Genomic DNA, 14803 nt, shown 5'->3' on the forward strand with positions numbered 1-14803 from the left:
AACAAACATATCGAAACCGATTTAAAATATGCATTTTTCATCAAAATTCGATCTTGAAAAAAAAAATCAGCTGGCTCAGCATTTAGCTGAATTTTATGACTTCCAGAGAGCACGTGAATTTCCGGATAAGCAATTCATTAGTTTTTAATGATTACACATAAAAATCCTAGGAAAGGCTCAGGAATCCATCATTCAATCATTAGCAATCATCAAAAACGAAAAAGCAGTTTTTTCGTTCAAATTTAAAGAAATCTTCATGAAATTCTATCATTGCAATCCAGATAGCAAGTGTAATGCAATGATAGATTTTCTCGAGCATCGCATAAATTTTGAGCAAAAAAAACTGGTTTTGAATATTTGTAAAACGATGATGGTTATTTTCCTCTTCATAGTTCCGTTGCTGAAAAATCACAAATTTTCGTCTGCAATCTGGAAATGCTTCAATATCTGCAATGCTATTTTACCTTCGGCAAACTACTATTGATAGTCGCAGGCTTTTACTGCGACTTGCGCTGAAAGATCATTCTGTTCGTTGAAAAACTTGAAAACGTATGTAAGGAACAGAACAGACGAAGGGTGATTTTCAAAGCCAATGTATGTGCATGCCTCCAAATGTAGCCTGGAAAAACTTCAGAACAAGCTACGAAAAATGAAGATCTGAATGATATAAGAATATTTTAATCCAGTTTTGTCATCCCTATTTAAAAAGTAGAATCTAAGATAATATTTGTAAAGAACGAAATGTTCTTTGAAACCCGAAGGTTTTTCCTTGACTAACAAAAGTATTTCGGAAATCTTTCACTAGATAAAACAGATTCCCTTTGAGTAGCGTTGTAACTCTATTTAAAAATGTATGTTCGAGGTACAAGAGAATAGCCTAATTTTGCAAATGGTGTTAAGTTTTTTGTTTAATGTTAATCTAGCAATATTTTGCAATTTTTCTCTTCGAATTTTATTACACTCGTTTCATTTTCCCAAAAACACATTATCTTCATGTTCACAAAACCCCCCCTAGAGCCAAATCCTGGTTGCGCTACTGACATGGTCTGTTTACTATGTATCATGTATCTTTAAAAAATAAGCCGCTAGAATCAACAAATCCAAGCAAAGCTAATAAAATTACCTTTCCAATAATGTAATCTTTACCACTAACTCTTCTCTATACTGTTTTAAATAAAAATCATTCGATTGAATGAGGTGGCTCATACTGCCCCATATGGTTGGTGACCACGTAGAAAAACATGGTCTTCCAATAAGTTCCTAAAATAATTTTCAAGTTGATGTTAACAATAATTATCGACGTAACATGGAAGATAACATTTTATAGTACAAGTCACTTGCATTTAAACCATATTTTTTGCTGTTTTTCTATGCATTCCATGATGTTTTCCTTAGGCGGTCCATATTGCCCCGATCACCCCTATTTATAACGTCAAAATTAAGACATTGAAGTGCAATCAAATTGTGTTAAAATGTGCTTTTTCGATCAAACTACGAAAAACTAACTTTTTATCGCTAAACAACCCAATTGTCGACTCGCTCCTATTTGATTAACATTAGTCGTCTCACGTCACTCGAGGTGAGAGCGACTCGTCTTGACTCACAAGCCGTGCAGAATAGGTATAGTTAGTTACACATGTTGGAGGTTGTCTCTTGCCAAAGACCTGGATATTTTAGTCGACCCAATGCTGAGAAAATTAGCCATGTTTTTAAGTGTGTTTTTTGGAAAATTTCACAACTTCAGATAAACAATTATTAGTGAACAAAATTTAAAAAGATGTTCATGTCAAAATACCTTCAAAGTAAGATTAACAAATTGCCTTTCGAATGCGCCATAAAGAGTTTCAATTAGACGAGTAATCACAGAGACATGGGCAGAATACTTTTGCATGTTTTTGAGGGGATGAATTCAAACTTTTGCTCGGGAGTGACATTTTTAGAAAATCTTTTGAATTGTGAAGCAAGTCGAGAAAAAGTTATTTAGCACATTTTGGAAGAGATTCTTGGGAGGGACTGCGGGGTTCATTATTGTAGATGCATAGGTCTTGTTGCGGCGAAACTACATGAAACGGTTGAATGAACTAGAGGCAGTGAAATTCTCAAATAAAATAACGAAATGAAACTCATAACACCAACAATGCGAAACTCAAATACCATTTACTGTTCGACTTTGGAAGACAATTGTTTGAAAACATAATTCATTCCTGCTTTTATTCAAGCCACTTGATAACAATGCATATAAGAAAGGTTTATTTTTTGTTCTGCTTACGAAACCTAAATCCGACTGTTCGACCCTAATCAACGCTACTTAAACACAAGTTGAAATCGTACCAGATCGACGAAGCGAGATGACTAGATACTTTGCTAAATTTTCCAAAAGAAATAATTCGAGTGCCGTTTCCTTTCTCCGTCAGTTGCACAGTTTCAAATACTGTTAACAAAACTAATATCAATTTGCTCTTTGATTTGCATGTTCACTAACAACTAACTACACGTTTTCTTGTCTGTTTTTTTTTTTCAAAATTGAATCTCGTCTAAATATACAAATGCTCACACTATCACGTTTTTCGGTTTGCGTTATGCCTCTCGCCTGCTTCCTCCTCAAAGTTGAAATACATAAATACATTACTCTTACACATTATAAGTCGTATTTTCAGTTATTGTATCATAATTAGTGCTATCATTAAATTCTATCTCCCAGCCCGGTCGCCTAATCGGCCCCCTGTTTATCTGCCAGTATGGAATGAATCTTTCGCAGGAGCGGAAAGCTGCTGGACTCCCGCGGAGCATTCGCCCCCAGGCCCGTCTCGCCGTCGTCACTGTAGATGGCACTGTCGGCACAGTACTGCCCGAAATCGTCCGTATTCAGCGAGAAGATCATCGCTCCGCCGAAGCCGTTCTCCTTGATCCAGTTCGCCTTGCACTCCAGACTGCGCTCGTCTTCGTACGAGATCCACTCGGTGCCGGCGTACAGATAGGGCGAACAGCTTTCCACGTCGTACACCTGGTGCACGTAGATGTTGTGCCGCCGGAACCAGCAAATTTCCGAATAGGACGCGTACCCGATCATCCCGGTGCGGCCATAGCTGGAGGCTGGCGCTCCGATGCGGGTATTGAACGAGTTCACCAACTGGAAGCTGTGCCCGTACGTGGGCAGCCCGATGATGATCTTGCTCTTCTCCAGACCATGAGACATCCAGTAGTGGACGGAAGCGTTGATATTCAGGGTGTTGAAGAGCGAGACCTCGCCCTGCCGTCGAAAGAGCGGCGCGTTGAGACCTGCGGGGGATGGAAAAGATAGATGAGAAATGGTGGGAATTGTTGCTGGAATCTTTAGTAGCAAAAACCGGAGTTCAGTTTATTTTACTTGTTTGGCGTATAATACGGCTATTGAATAATATCGCAAATCTAATTAGGCGTAAAAATGTCATTTATCGCAACACCCACAATAAGTGACCCTCGTGTAGATATTTACCTTAACCCTCTAATACCCAACCCCGCCTTTAGACGGGGTACACTTTGGAATTTTGTGTAGTTTTTCGCAGCTCGGAAATCAAAATGATTTTATTTTTGGTTCATACTTTGACTCATAACACGCATATAAGAAAAGTTTTTATGACTTTTGAAACTTTTTTGTATTTTTAGAAATTGTTTGAAAAATTGCATTCTTATATAACCTACAAATTCCTGGGCTTCATTTAACGTGTAATATAAAAAATCGTACCTTTCATATTTTTCTACGATTAACCTATCACAAAAGAAGAGCCTGGTGGTATTAAAATCATTTCAAACCTGTTTTTCCGTTAGTTACACGGAAAATAAAATACGCTCCGAAAAAAAAAATTAAAAATTTAATATTTTTAAAAATACCGTAACAATTTAAATTTTTATTATTGCCAAAAATCAACAACTAGAAAAGGCTTCAAGAAAAAATGAAAAAAGCTAGGGATGTTCAAAAATAAAATTTATAAAAATCAAAAACCAAAATTTAAAAATTTGCGAATTAAAAAAAATGCCCAAAACGTGTTTAGAACGATTTTAGATAACGAAAAATAATACTTAAATCGAAAATTAAAATTTGGGTATTAGAGGGTTAATCTCACTAATCCAATATCCGGTCCATTACAACTGTGGAGTGCAGAGTATACTCTGACATCCTACTAATATCCCTTCCTTCCACTAATGGTCATAAGGACGTGAATAAGGGTTTATTCACAAATTTTATAACGCCGAAAATGATCATTTTTGATACCCACCCTTCTCCTCGTAACGCATTTTGTATGAATGTTGTTCGAATTTTGTATGAGTTGTAACATCCCTGGGACACCAACCAACCTCCTCCAGCGTCATGAAATTTGCGAATGAGCCCTAATCGAATCCCGGATAATCGAGTCTTCCGATAAACGAGTTCGACCTGTACTATACTAGCACTTTCGTCAGGACGCACTTCAAAATCGACTTTTATATACGTTTTGTCGTCCATCACACAGCAGCCATATTTTGTCAGCATCTTCTCGTAGAGTCCGTACCCGTGTTTTAGCCGTCGATTGTTGCCGCTCATCGCGGTTTGGGAAGTTCTGTACCTTGTATGTATGTACGACCCATATGTCGAATTCGTTTTTGAACCCAGGTTGGAACTGGCGCAACCCGTTCTGAATCACAGTTTCAACCTAACCCGATTCAGATTCGACCGAACTACAGTTTGCTTGACGTTTGTTTGTTATCACCGACCCAGTTCCTAAAAACGAAAACGACCATAGAAGACGTGTTTCTCATTTCATAATCTGTGAAGGCAGAAACGTCATAGGTATTTTGTGTGTAAACTAAAACTGCCCAAAATATATTGTATTATGATTTTAACCTTTTTCAGTTACTCTTGGAATCTAAAAAACGTCTGGTGTCCGGGCATAGAGGCTGTCCAGTAATCAGGACTCTCCCCTATAAGACAATTATTCTTAAATACTTGTTTTTTTTAACACATTTTTCTTGATTATTGATTCTAAATACCGAATATTAGCATTTCTTACTAGTGATCCATAATATGGGCCAGGAAATGATTGTTTACCACGGTTATGGATCACTTCCAAAGAATGTAGATTTCTGCTATTTTAAGCATTGGATTCGACATTTTCATACAATAGCACTAAGGATAAAACTCATAAAACATCAAGGTTTGTAAACCTAATTTTTAGCAGACACAAATGGGTGGAAAACTTGGTGTGAAATGAAAACAGTTCATGTGTCAGTTACCGTTAAGTCACCAGTCACCGTGCGGCCTCCATTCACCGTGCACATATACAAATTCCTACAGAATATTCATACAATTTTCACAAATTATTCTTTTGTCAGCAAAATAATATAAAACTGATGAAATGAAGTAGTTTTTGTCACAAAGCATTTTGAAAAATCTAGTTTTTGTAGTCAAAATCATGTGAGTTCTGTTTGATAATGAGATTTTTTAACACTCTTAGCAGAAACGCAAAAAAAAAACACATTTTTTATTTTAACGACAGAGTATGAAATTTTTCAAAATTCCAACAAGTTTTCACAGTGGATACTATAAGTAAGATGTATTTCATCGTATGAGCAATGAGATTTTATGCAAATTAAAATTTTTTATTGTGTTTCAGTCGAAACCCAAATGCACGGTGAATGGATCCTTTTCAATATATATGGTTCCTATTACCGTGCATTAGTGTAAAAGGCATGAAATTATTCGGTAATATTAGATTTATTGTTATGTCGTCATTAAACTACTTCATATTTAGTTTTTGAGTGACTAAGGAATGGTTTGGACAATACAGTCAAACCTTCTATAACGATTTTAATGAAAAAATAATTATTTAGCCATTTTTAAAACTTTTTATGGTTTTATTGTATGTGAAGATTTAAGTGCTCTTAAAAATGAGTGCGCATACTACTAGCAACATAGTTTCTCCATCAACAACGTTTCTTCAAGATACAAAATTAAATCATGACAAAAACCATACGCACGGTGAATGGTGCACTAGTGTGCACGGTAAATGGTGACATAGAACGGTACAAGGCGACCTTAACATGATATTTTAAAACATAATTTTTGAGTATTTTTTTGTTATGCATCACTAGTTTCAGATTTTTCCCTGGATTATTATATAATTTCACGCTACGTAGTGGTATTCTAGTTCGCTTCAAATTATTTGGAAAAGTTATATAATTTTTTGAAGTGCAATTTTTTCTTAAATGCACGGTGAATGGTAGCTTGACGGTACTACAAAGCAGTATGACAAAAAAGGGCATTTTACCCTTGTTTCCAGCTCTAACACTTCTATTTTTTGCAGTAATATATGAAGCATTGTTAACTTTTTAACAAATCATGCAATTCAGATGCATTGAGTTGAAGATCGCTTGATTTTGCACTGATCCGTAATATGTCACAATTTCATCCATAATATGAACATTGATCCATAATATGGTTTTCAGAAACCGATACAATTTTTAATTTTTATGCAATCCTATGTAAATATTACACTCAAAATAGTTTACTAACCGAAGTTCCAATTTGAAACGATTCAATTCGTGCTTTTAAATTACAATTTTACGTTTTCCATGTTGTTTTACTGAATTTTATAGGTTGGACTCCACACTATTTGATCCATAACTGTGGGGTCATGGTACCTAGGGTAAATGATGGCTTCGGCACCCTGAGGGTATTTTCGGCAGCACTAACTTATCGTCCTTGTTTAAATTTATCTACGGAACAAGAGTCAACTTAAATGTACTCAACATATTCCTTGAACTATAATCTTCCATGTGAATCTCATCTTTCACAAAAATATTATATAACATGGGTTTAATCATTAAAAGAAAAAATTGCTTACGAAATTGTCGTCATTCGTGAGCTGCCGAATAAAACAACACAGGAACAGCTTAAGAAAAACTCACCCCCTTTAACGGTCCAATTCTCCGCTTCAATTCCAATTTTTTCACAAAAGCAACGCACCGATCACTTATGCACTATTTGTATATAAAGAACTCGAAAATACTTAATTTTAATGCTTCAAATCACAAATTAAAATTAGTGCACTTTGATTTCCTCGGCAATCACTTTTTATTACTGGACAAGGTTGCCTGGAAACCATATTCAATTGCGGTGCATTTATTATTCACAATTCACAATAAACTCATTTAAAAAGTCGAACACAACTAATCAATTTATTGGAATTAGGCAACAAAGCATGCATTGGTAATAATTGAGCCTATCAATACTTTCCTTATCTGCGTATTGTAGCGCATAAACATCAATATAGGGGGATGTGCTAGTATCCATCGTATTAAGCATTGATCAGTAGGAACTGCAATTTTCCCAGTATTGCAGTGAATGATGCTGATACAAACCGATGCCAAACAATTCTTTCTCAAAACGGCTTTAGCATTGTGCAATAACATTTTGATAAAGCTTGATCTCTTTTTGGAAAAAATGCAAAGAAAATGCATCTTACCGTATTCTCAATCCGTCGTATCGTTTTCAACTCCGTCGTAATCAGTTTCCAGATTCGTCTCACAAATTACGGCTCACTGTGATGTATTAAGTGGTTAAAACACAACATATCAACGCTATAATACAATGTTTTACTAAAATATATAGATCTACGGGCATCTCCCTCCATTCCTTCAGCATGATGGAATATACTAATTTCCTTTAAAATTAATTGTTTGTCATCAAAATTCATTTCAAACATATGAATACAATTCCTTTTGACCGTACAATTATGGCATTTGCTCACAGTACAGCGAAAACAACACAATCAAAGGAACCGTATTTTTACGTCGAGCGTCGCGCACACATTGATGCGCACAAACTTTTTTTTCTCAGTACGACGGATTGAACTTTGTTTACATTCTCAATTATACGCGGCGGTTGAGGAAATTTCGTAAAATTTGGTGATTTATTGAAGTTTTACGGCGTGTGATTGGAATGAAATCCTTCAGTGAAGAAGTACGAAGGTTTTCCATAGTGAAAATAAGTGCCCGGCGAAGTAAGTCACCCACGGGGGCGGGAAGAAACTTGTGTAGGAAAGTGGTGTGGCTCAGTCGATCGTTAAGCATTTCTCTCAAATTCGTGTTCGTCCATGCGATTTCGGTGAAAAAGTGCAAAGTGGATAATTGAACTACCGAAATACAGTAGTTTTATTGCATTTTTGGTGTATAAGTGTACAAACCATAACAGCTTTCACATAATTGCACTTGGAAAATGAATCTATGTTGCAGGTAAGTTGGAATATCCGCCGTAGTGGAACAAAGTCCAAAGAATTTCTTCAACTATGTCAAATCAAAGATTAATTCAAACAATTTCCCATCAAAAATGACATTAGACGACAAAGAAGGAAATAACTCAGAAGATATTTGTAACCTTTTTGCAACTTTTTTTCAAGAAACTTACACGAACTTCTCTGATAATGATCGTGATTTTGGATATTTTTCATACCTTCCAGAGATTTCAAGGGATGTTGGAGTAAATCAAATTCATGTTCAAGACATTACGACAGGTCTGAATGATTTAGATGCTACTAAAGGATCAGGGCCAGATGGAATCCCACCAGTATTTATAAAAAAATTAGCGGTAGAACTTACAACTCCACTATTCTGGCTTTTAAATATGTCACTTGAATCTGGTGAATTTCCAAAGGAATGGAAAAAGTCTTTCTTGATACCTATTTACAAATCAGGCAAAAAATCTGATATCAGGAACTATCGTGGGATTGCCATTATTTCATGCATTCCAAAACTGTTCGAATCAATTATTAACAAATGTATTTTTGGTCAAATTAAACACAGAATAACTAATTCACAACATGGCTTCTTTAAAGGCCGTTCAACTACTACAAACCTCCTGGAGTTTGTTGATTATTCCATAATGGCAATGGATAAAGGTAACCACGTAGAGGCTCTCTACACTGATTTTAGTAAAGCATTTGATAGACTTGACATTTCAATGTTAATTTTCAAACTGAGTAAAATAGGTATCGAGAAAAAGCTTCTCAAATGGATTGAATCATATCTAACTGACCGGCAGCAAATAGTAAGATTTAATGACAAAAAATCCAAACCAATTCAAGTCACATCAGGTGTTCCTCAAGGCTCCCACTTAGGACCTCTCCTTTTTATTTTATATGTTAATGACGTATCTTTTCTTCTTAAAAAAATACGGATTCTTATATATGCAGATGACATGAAATTGTTTTTAGAAATCATGAAAGACGACGATTATGAAACATTCCATAATGAAATACTTTTATTTAATACCTGGTGTTTTAAAAGTTTATTGAAGTTGAATGTTGAAAAATGTAATCTAATAACTTATAGCAGAAAACGAAACACTCCAAATTTAACAATAAGGTTAGGAAACCAACAAGTTAAAAAATGTGATAAAATTAGAGATCTAGGAGTAATTTTGGATTCCAAATTAACGTTTGTTGAACATTACAACACAATAACTCATAAAGCGGGCAATATGCTTAACTTCATAAAACGTTTCGGATATCATTTTCAAGACCCTTATACGATCAAAACCCTTTACGTTGCTTATGTGAGATCCATATTAGAGTATTGTAGTGTTGTCTGGTCCCCATATTTGAAATCACATGAAGAACGAATAGAGTCGATTCAAAAGCAGTTTTTACTATACGCACTCCGCAAATAGGATGGACTGTATTTCCTCTTCCGTCATATAAAGCACGATGCATGTTGATAAACATTCAGACATTAAAACAGCGACGAGAATATGCCATGGTCTCAACAAAGCTATTATCTAAATTAAACTTTTATGCTCCTAATCGACAATTGCGTCACAGAAATTTATTTACTTTAGATCGTTATCGTACAAACTACGCCAAATTTAGTCCTCTAAATCAAATGATGTCTGTTTACAATGAGCACTGTGAAATGATTGATCTTAGTATGCCCCGGACTAAATTGAAATCATATTTTAACTCACTAGGAAATCTTAGAATATAAGAAACTATGTAACTATGTAGTCTACAAATGATTGACGAAATAAATAAATATAAATTTATAGTTTGATACGACGAATAGTAGCGCTTACGACGATGTAGAACGAAACCCTACTGAGAAACATATAAAAAGGTTTTAAAAGGTTAACTACTTTGACAACACTCCTGTTGTTCTACAGGCAATTCGCAACTACGAAGCAAAAAGAGATTCCACAAAGCACCCGCACCAACGGAAAACCTCGTAAGGAACTGTCATCGTGTGCGTAAAAAAAAAGCAAAAAACATCTCTCCTTGTTTTTCTCACAGAAAATAGAAGAAAACATCAGCAGCTTCGTAGTCGCGAATCAGAGGATGATGTTTATGTGTCAAGTCTTAAGTAAATTGATTTGCAAAGGGTCTGTTCTGATTTTCTCATACACTGAGAATAATATGAACGCAAATAAATTTTACTGGCAAAGTTTGGATTTTGATCCGATCGAACAATATTCGGAGAGTGCTAATCATAAACCAACAAAAAATCGTGAAACATCGCAACTGGATTTTTTTAATGTTACCATTCACTCTCTCGGTAATAACATGGTGATAGAGCATTCAAAAGCAGTATCCTTCACAGACCACAACGAGCCATTCAGCGAATAGTTCAATTCACGGTGAAATTATTTATACCTTTTGCATTTAAAGAAATTTGAAAACAACTGCACAAGTACCGTCGTTGGGGGTGAGATGTGGCCAAAAATGCGTAAGTCCTCATTTATTTTTACACAACTTTAGCAATTTGCATGGTATGTTCAGCTAAATATGAGAATACTTTGCAAATGCTGAACAAATGATTGAAATTCGATTATTTTCCTGTAAATAGGAAACGTATGAAAATTGGCACAAAATCACCCCTTCGAGAGGGTGACATTGGGCCAAACAAACTACACTCAAGAAAGTGAACTATCGATAAACATAGGAATTCCTCATGAAAATTTCTATAGTCCAGTTCGCTGCGTGTAGAATTGATACGCAATAAAAACAAATCAAGAGAATCGTTTTTCTTTCAAGTTTTCTAGTGCTGGATGATGGATGATATGATGGACAGGAATGTGAGATTTCAAAATAGTATTCGTACACTTTAAAGCGAGATTATCTTTGAAGCCTCAAAAGTGATAATTTAAAAAGGCCTTTTTCAAGCTTTTTTCGATGATTTATTAAAAATAAACTACTGTTTCCATGAATCTAATATTTTAATGGTACAATCAAGCTTCGTTCGTTGCGCTAAACGTATAGCCAACTTATTGCAAGACTTTGACTAATCAGGCTGAGTTTCGAGCCGTCAATTAACAAAAAAAAAAAACGGAGCTATCAACATTGATAAATTGCGTCTTATTTCAGAAAATGACGTTTGCTTTCTTTTTTGGTGGGCTACAGCCCAGCAAACGGGAGCCCAATTGAAACGTAGCTCACTTAAAGATAGTGCAACGAACGAAATTGGACTGTCGTTGTAGATAATTTCAAGGATTACCACGTTTACAATATTGAGAAGGTGATATATTCCGAAAACTGACAGCTACTTGATTACGTCATTCCTATCTATCTCGAACAAATTTGTGAAGACAATGATCTAGTGGTTCTAATGGTATATAGTACGATAGAAGTGACGTCACATGTTTACAACCAAATTCGAGTTTACACCAGTAAAGAGCCTGCCTTGTTAATTGTTATGCCGTGAGGAATACTTCATTAAAGTTTTTTTTTTTTCTAATATTCCCAATGCTTGCTGAGATATTTCAGATTATAATTTGGCCTAATGTCACTCTTGACGACAGTACCTGTAAACTTATAATATAAAACACGAAAATATTTAATTTTAATGCTTCAAATCACAAATTAAAATTAATGCACTTTGATTTCCTCGGCAATCATATTCCTAATGCTTGCTGAGATATTTCAGATTATATTGCTGTTTGCATTTGAGGTGCAAATCTTGACTAAATATTCTCCAAATGCGGTAACACAAACCAATCAAAGGACTCCTAGCAACGATTATCTAAATCACCGCTGACCTAGATAGAAAAACCAAACTTTGACATCGCATTTCTTGTGGAAAATCTTACCGCATTTGGTGTTCCCGCATATGATATTTGCGTTTCAAATGCACACAGCAATAATTTGGCCTAATTTCACTCTCGACGACAGTACCTGTAAACTTTGACAGGCACTGGTGCCGTTGTTTTCAGTTCTTTCAAAGGAAAGGAAACCAGTGTGTAGCGAGTAGAGATGGTCGGGTTTCACATTTTCCAAACCCGAACCCGACCCGTACCCGACTTATTTTATTCCTTCAAACCCGGACCCGACCCGAACCCGAGACGAAAATTGAAAAGCAAACCCGGACCCGACCCGAACCCGAAAATTTTTCGCTGTTCAAACCCGAACCCGACCCGAAACCCGAACAAGTTTTCTAAGAAAAACCCGAATAGAACCCGGGTTAAAAAATATGATAAATTCGTTGTTTCTGATGCATTGGGAAGCTTTCAGGTTGTTACTTTGTGAACAATTCTCACCAAACCCGACCCAAACCCGACTAAACCCGACATTTTTCAAGCCCGAACCCGACCCGTACCCGATATTTTTTTAGCCTTCAAACCCGACCCGAACCCGAACCCGAAAAAATAAAAATTTTCAAACCCGAACCCGACCCGAACCCGTCGGGTTCGGGTTCGGGTCGGGTTTCGGGTTTGAAAACCCGAGACCCGACCATCTCTAGTAGCGAGTAATGAGTTACAGTCGTCGGCACTAACTAGAGGACAGTGTGTCCATCTATTTCTGTTTTGTGATTTCTTCCTTTTGTGATGACAAAAGTCATGCGTGTTGTTTGAATGCGGACGGATGGTGTGGATCAGGAGCGAATAAAAGGGAAAATATATTGGCGCTAATTTTAAATCAACATCAAGCGGTGGCAGTAACGCGCAGACAATATTACGCGCAATTCAAACGCAATTCTGAAATTCAAATTATCCAATAATTGCGTTCTGTGGATTTTCCTTGCAGAGCATAATATTATGAACCAATTAACAATGACGTCACGCTGCAAGTTCTTGTTTGTTTGGTTGGTTCTTGGTTAGAATCGCACCTGCTGCAAGTTTATAACCATGGCATGTCAATTTTCACAGCCAATATGCTGCCACAGTGAGACTTGATCAAAAAATATTCGATGAAATAAATGGAAACGAAATTAGGCAGCGTCCATTTAGGGATGGTACACAAATTATGTCACGCTAAATTTCGACTTTTTTGCCCCCCCCCCCCCCCCCCCCCCCTTTTGCGTTGTGCATTCAATTTGATTCTCTGTTACTGTATTTATAACTGCAACGCTGTTTTCAGTGTAGTCTGTATTTTTCTGCATTGGCCCTTTCAACGAGTAGAACATAATGAGTGACGTTTAATTTCAGTCATTGTCAACACATGCGAAAAGTAACCAATACATAAGCTAGTTTTTGCACAGTTTTGGATTGCCGAAGAGAAGATTTTAGCTGCCGACAATAGTAATTGCATTGCCGATAAAAGAACAAGTGCCTCGTGGCTTTGGCGAGGAAAAGCAGATGATTTAGAGAACATATTAGTGTTTTGTGTATAATAACCAATGAATAAAGAGTGCTCAAGTGTATTTCAGGTGTCTCCTGCTGATTCTTGTACTTAATTGTTGTGTATAATTGCCTTTTTAAAAGTCCAGCTGCTTAGACTGCCGAGAATACGTAAGTTCCCCTATATTATGTTCTATGAACTTACCCGTTTGCGGCGTATCCGGCGAGTAAAAATGATAATCATACGTCATAATGTTGACGTAGTCCGCGTAGTTGTTGATCTCCCGAACATCGTAGGACATGTAGGCAATAATGGCCGGAGCTGCGACCGCCACACTCAATATGTACGTCCGATGCTCCCGCTGGTACTCCCGTCGAATCTCGTGCAGCAGCTGCGAAAAGTGCATCCTATTCTTGCAGCAACTGCCCGGGAATTCCCAGTCCAGATCCACACCGTCCAGCTGGTACCGCTCTAAAGTGGCCTTCAGCGATTGAATGAACAACTTCCGGCTGGCGTGGTTCACGACCATCTCCGAAAAACCCCCTATTCCCCCTCCCCCAACCCACAGCAGCACTTTCAAATCCTTGTTAGCTTTCTTGAGCTGCTTCGTCCGGTTAAACACCACTTTCACATCCTCATCGATGTACAACGTTCCGTTCACAATCCCTATGATGCCCACATTGAGATGCGTACACAGATGCGGGTCGATATCCTGAGGAAACAGATCACTTCGCAGTCTGCTTCCACGACTCCGTTCGGAACCGCTCAACGACGGGGTCGTATAGTAGCACACAATTTTTCGTAACGCCCGGCCGCCCCTGGATGCCTCCTTGGAGTAGATGAAATTCCCAAACTTGGACGGCAGGATCCGTTCGTTTTCCAGCTCCTTGACACGCTGCTCCGCATCCGGATCCACCTCCGTATCGTTTGCGGGGGTTTGCGTGTTCAGGATCTGAGCTATCGTATCCTCCGACACCAGAAGGCTGCTGGCCGAAGAGCTGGAGGCGTCACTGCTGGCAATCGTCGGCAAGGCGTCCGATGGCGGCGACGCGGATTGGAACTTGGTGCTGTAGGCTTCCGCGTACTGGTGGAGCCGTTCCCGCCAAAGGGGTGGAATGTCTGAAACGGAGGAAACAAACGGTGAGTGGACGTTGGCGTGAATGAAGGAGTGGGACATGAGGGCGGGCCCCCTAGATATTTTTGTAAAAGAAATAAAGAGATAGTTAAACTGCATGTTAAACGTA

General features: G+C 37.4%; 1 protein-coding gene across 14 annotated transcripts in view; it reads right to left on the reverse strand.

The window, feature by feature from the left end:
- Positions 1-2126: 2126 nt before the first annotated feature.
- The window catches only part of LOC5572391 (chitinase-like protein 3), a 63932-nt gene continuing 51255 nt past the window's right edge, over positions 2127-14803 (reverse strand). For all 14 annotated transcript variants that reach the window (XM_021838688.1, XM_021838682.1, XM_021838679.1 and 11 more), the window contains exons 4-5: positions 13764-14678; positions 2127-3279 (exon numbers count right to left, since the gene is read on the reverse strand). In XM_021838688.1, the coding sequence (XP_021694380.1) occupies positions 2711-3279; positions 13764-14678 (1484 nt within the window). In that variant the 3' untranslated portion in view covers positions 2127-2710. The remainder of the gene's footprint in view (positions 3280-13763; positions 14679-14803) is intronic.

The sequence above is a fragment of the Aedes aegypti genome, chromosome 1, assembly GCF_002204515.2.
Source record: "Aedes aegypti strain LVP_AGWG chromosome 1, AaegL5.0 Primary Assembly, whole genome shotgun sequence".
Classification (NCBI taxonomy): domain Eukaryota; kingdom Metazoa; phylum Arthropoda; class Insecta; order Diptera; family Culicidae; genus Aedes; species Aedes aegypti.